Source organism: Hyperoodon ampullatus (assembly GCF_949752795.1).
Source record: "Hyperoodon ampullatus genome assembly, chromosome: 3".
In the NCBI taxonomy this organism is placed as follows: domain Eukaryota; kingdom Metazoa; phylum Chordata; class Mammalia; order Artiodactyla; family Ziphiidae; genus Hyperoodon; species Hyperoodon ampullatus.
Genome location: NC_136916.1, coordinates 12,648,143 through 12,652,690, shown reverse-complemented (window position 1 = coordinate 12,652,690; position 4,548 = coordinate 12,648,143). Strand labels below are relative to the sequence as shown.

At 60.1% G+C, this 4,548-nt stretch overlaps 1 protein-coding gene across 1 annotated transcript; it reads left to right on the top strand.

Moving 5' to 3' along the window:
• Positions 1-727: 727 nt before the first annotated feature.
• On the top strand, positions 728-2,101 carry PTF1A (pancreas associated transcription factor 1a; the record flags this gene model as incomplete). The annotated part of the gene is made up of 2 exons (XM_079701194.1): positions 728-1,505; positions 1,899-2,101. The coding sequence occupies 2 exons, from the start codon at positions 728-730 to the stop codon at positions 2,099-2,101; spliced, it is 981 nt and encodes a 326-aa protein (XP_079557320.1).
• Between the last annotated feature and the right edge of the window lie 2,447 nt (positions 2,102-4,548).

Below are 4,548 nucleotides of genomic sequence, written 5' to 3'. Positions count from 1 at the left end.
CAGAGGCCGGGAATGGAACCCAGGCCGAAGGCCCGCGCGCTCCGGGGATGGGGTTGGCGAAACGCACCGCCTGGACTGCCCAGGCTGCCAGCAGTTTTTACGCCGACCCCCAAGGAGCAGCGAGCTCCGCCCGCGATCAGCTCCCGCCGTCTGGGCCGCGGACGCGCCCTTAGGAACTTTCGTGGCTGCGCGGAGGCGCCCCGCGGAAGGGCCTGGCTCTGCGCAGAGCGCGCGGGCGGGCGCCGGGGGCCGCAGGTGCCCCTGGAGCCGCGCGTCCTGCAGGTACTCGGCCGAGGAGCGGGCTGAGAGGGGCGGGAGGAGCCCCGGGCCGCGCGGGCCCCGCCTCCCCTCCGCCCCGGGAGCTCCCACCGGGCGGAAAGCCTCCCCGGCCCCCTCCCCGCCGGCACCCCGCACTCGGTGATTGGCTGGCGCCGCGGGTCCTTGGCACGCGCCTGTGGATGTAGTTATAAGAATCCTCGCGTGCCAGCCCTCAGCTCCAGCCAGCCGGCACAGCCCTCCCCAGCGCAGCGCGGGCGTCGGCCAGAGCGCATCGGCCGCGGTCTCCCCAGGGAGGCCTGGGGCAGGAAGCGGGCGGGCAGTCTTCGCCGCCTCCCGCGCCGGACCGGGAGGGCGGGGCTGCCAGACAAGCCCGAGCTGCCGCAGCAAACTTCCAGAGAACACCCTCACCCCAGGCCAGCAGTTCCCCGGGCCCTCGGCGGCGCAGAGCATGGACGCGGTGCTGCTAGAGCACTTCCCCGGGGGCCTGGACGCCTTCCCGTCCCCTTACTTTGACGAGGAGGACTTCTTCACCGACCAGTCCTCTCGGGACCCTCTGGAGGATGGCGATGAGCTGCTGGCCGACGAGCAGGCCGAGGTGGAGTTCCTCAGCCACCAGCTGCACGAGTACTGCTACCGCGACGGGGCGTGCCTGCTGCTGCAGCCCGCGCCCTCCGTGGCTCCGCACGCGCTCGCCCCGCCGCCCTCGGGGGGCCCCGGCGAGCCGGAGGACGGTGGTGGCGGCTACTGCTGCGAGGCGGGGGCGCCCCCCGGCGGCTTCCCCTACTCGCCCGGCTCGCCGCCCTCGTGCCTCGCCTACCCGTGCGCCGGGCCGGCAGTGCTGTCCCCCGGAGTGCGGCTGCGCGGCCTGAGCGGGGTGGCGGCGGCGGCGCGGCGGCGGCGGCGGGTGCGTTCGGAGGCCGAGTTGCAGCAGCTGCGGCAGGCGGCCAACGTGCGCGAGCGGCGGCGCATGCAGTCCATCAACGACGCCTTCGAGGGGCTGCGCTCACACATCCCCACGCTTCCCTACGAGAAGCGCCTCTCCAAGGTGGACACGCTGCGCCTGGCCATCGGCTACATCAACTTCCTCAGCGAACTCGTGCAGGCCGACCTGCCCTTGCGCGGCGGCGGCGCGGGCGGCGGCGGGGGACCGGGCGGCGGCGGGCGCCTAGGCGGGGACAGCCTGGGCAGCCAGGTCCAGAAGGTCATCATCTGCCATCGGGGCACCCGTAAGTGCGTCCGCCTCCCAGCTGGGGGAGACGGGGACGGGCATGGGAAGGTCCCGGAGGGGCTGGGTGAACAGACCGACCAGCCGACTGACCGACAGACGGACGGACGGGCCGTGGGCACTGGCCACCTTGAGCGCGAGCTGGCGTTTCTGAGGTTTTTTTCCGCCACTTTGACCATGGCTCGGAGGGTGCGCGTCCCCGACAGACTTGCAGCTTCTGGGACTGCGGGGTGGAGGTGCTGGGGGCTTGAGGGGTGGAGGAAGAGGGTCGTTCTAATGGAACCTAAGACGCCTGTCTGTCCAGGTGCCCAAGAGGGGATCCTAACGGACCGGAGGGCTCCGTTGGGAACAGAGTTGGACATTCACAGTCTGTTTTCTCTTCTCGCCCCCTCAGGGTCCCCTTCCCCCAGCGACCCGGATTATGGCCTCCTTCCCCTCGCAGGACACTCTCTCTCTTGGACTGATGAAAAACAACTCAAAGAGCAAAATGTTATCCGAACAGCCAAAGTGTGGACCCCAGAGGATCCCAGAAAACTCAACAGCAAATCTTCCTTCAACAACATAGAAAACGAACCGCCCTTTGAGTTTGTGTCCTGAGAAGTCCCAGACCCGCCAGAGGATCTGATGGTGTCTCTGTGCATATTGTACATGTAAATATCTATAACGTAAATGTAATTGAAGAATCACATTTTTTCTAATGGCAATCAACTGTTTGTTATTTATCTATTTATTATCCTGTCGAGTTAATGAAATAGATGATCTCTTTGAAAATATATAATTTATATAATTTATCCTGATTTTCTAAAAATATGCAATAGTCTGTGATTCCACCCAGCACCTTTGGCAGAACTCTGCGTTGTTGGAAGAACTCTGGCCAGAAAACTTCGTGCTAATTTATTGCCAGATATGGTTTATTTCTAAGCAATGTTAATAAATGCTATGTACACCTTTTTCTAAAAGTTATTTGTTTAATACATGATGGGGTGTAATTAACTTAGTTAAAAAAAAAAGAAAACCCTGAACCAGAGACTCAAACGTAGCTTTTAGTTTTAGCTGAAAGGAATTGGGTTAGAGGGTTAGGCCTCAGTTCTCTTGGAGGCTCTTCATCTGAATCGCCAGCGCTAAATAGGTAAATATTTCGCCTGTATTTTTAGCCTACCATCCAAACACCCTATGAGGCAAAGAGGTCATAGACTATTTATTGTTCTCATTTTTCAGACGGGAAAGCTAAGGCTGGGAGACGATGTTTGACTTACCCAAGGTCGCCGGCACCCTGCCTAATCATAGTGTAGAAAGTGTGTCCGGTGGCAACAGGGGGCCAGTTTCTGGGCTAGCCAAGGGAAGGGGCCTTTCTGCTTCCATGGGCTGGGGAGAAAGGGTTGCTGTTGAGCCGCCCTGTGACCCATCCCTTCTGCAGTTACAGCGTCAGGTACATGGAACTCAGATGGGGAAGACGACCATGCTGAGGCCGGAGACCCTGTCGGATGCTCCCCCAACAAAACCCAGGGTCTTTTAGTTAAGGCGAGAAGGAGGGCGCCCTCTCTGCCACTTCTGCAACTGGGTTATTTCTGAAATTCACTTGGTTTTGTCTCCAGAATCTAGTCCTCTTAAGGCGAGCGGCGTGGGGAGAAGGCGAGCGTCGGGCGGAGGGCTCAGGGTCGCCCCCTAGCGAAGGGGAGAGGCGTAAGGGCGCGGCCGGGAAAGCCCAGGAAGCTGGGGCTCGGGCTAGTCTCCGCCGCCGCTACTCGGGGCCGCCCTGGCCCTCGGGGCGCCCTCAGCCGGCGGCGGGAGTCGGGGCGCGCAGCTTTGAGTGCGGGGTCCCGCGCGCGCTCGGACGGCGCGGGCGCGGAGGGGGAGGCACCGAGCGGGGCCTCGCGCGCCCAGCGCGCACCTCCTGGCTGATCCGCAGACCCCGTGCCCCGCAGGCCCTGCGGAGGCGGCGTGTCGCTCCCCTCCAGGCAGCGGCCTGGTCAGCCAAGGTACGATCGCCCCGGTACCCACGGCCCTGCCGAAGGACAATATGTCGGCAGCATGCTAATTGCTTTAACCTAGTTTCAGACCCACCGAGGGGTTCCCCGCGCGCCGCGGGTGCCATGGACGTCATCCAAAACCAATTAAAGCGAGGCCGCGAGCCCGACCCGCAGCGCGGCCTGGCCAGACGCGCGGAGATTCTGCGTCGCGAAGCTCCCAGGAGGCCCTTGGCCACGGACCCTCTCACCCTTTCCAGCCTCTGCAGCCTCTCCCGTCCCTCCTCCTAAAAGATGGAGATTTCACACTGGAGGCAGGATTTGGGGACGAGAGAAAATAATTCGATTTTGTCCTGTATTAGGGCCTCATTAAACACGAAAGTTGCTTTCGCACAAGCGCTTCTATCAGGCATGTAATCTCATTACACTCATTAGAAAGTCAAATGGTAGGCAGACTTCAACTTAATTATAAGCTATGTAAGTATTGTACCGTTTTCTTCGGCTGTGTAGACCTGCGTTTCAGCTGGATTAGGGAATGTGGCAATCCGCCGTTAAAACACTACCATCATTGTGATGTGGCACCTTTTATTTTGCGTGCCACTTTTTTGTGATTCAGTGCTTCAGCGACATCCTTTAGTGCGGTGCAGATGAAGCGGAAGAGCCGGGCTGAGCATGTAAAACACCAGGGTCTCTATCTTGTCACTCTTCTGTCCTGACTTGGCCAGTCCCTTTAAACACAACCTTCAAAGAGACTGACAGCTTCTTTTTATTTACTCATAATCCATTCATTCTAGTGTAGCAATTCTTTAAAAAAAAAATGAGGCAGTAAAAGCAGAACAAACGTATCATTTCAGAGTCTCCTTTGGCAGCGGAGAGGCCGGAGCTGCGCTCTGCTCGGTGCAGGAGCGGCTCTCCCTGTGGCAGAGCCAGGCTCGAGAGCCTCTGGCCTGGGGCATCTCTAGCCAGTAAATACAGCCTGGCACTGGAAGGATCAGCGTGGGGGCAGTTTGAGTGACAGGTATTCAGCGGTGCTTCTAAGTCGACACTCTTCTTCCAACTTCAGCAAAAATGCTTCTG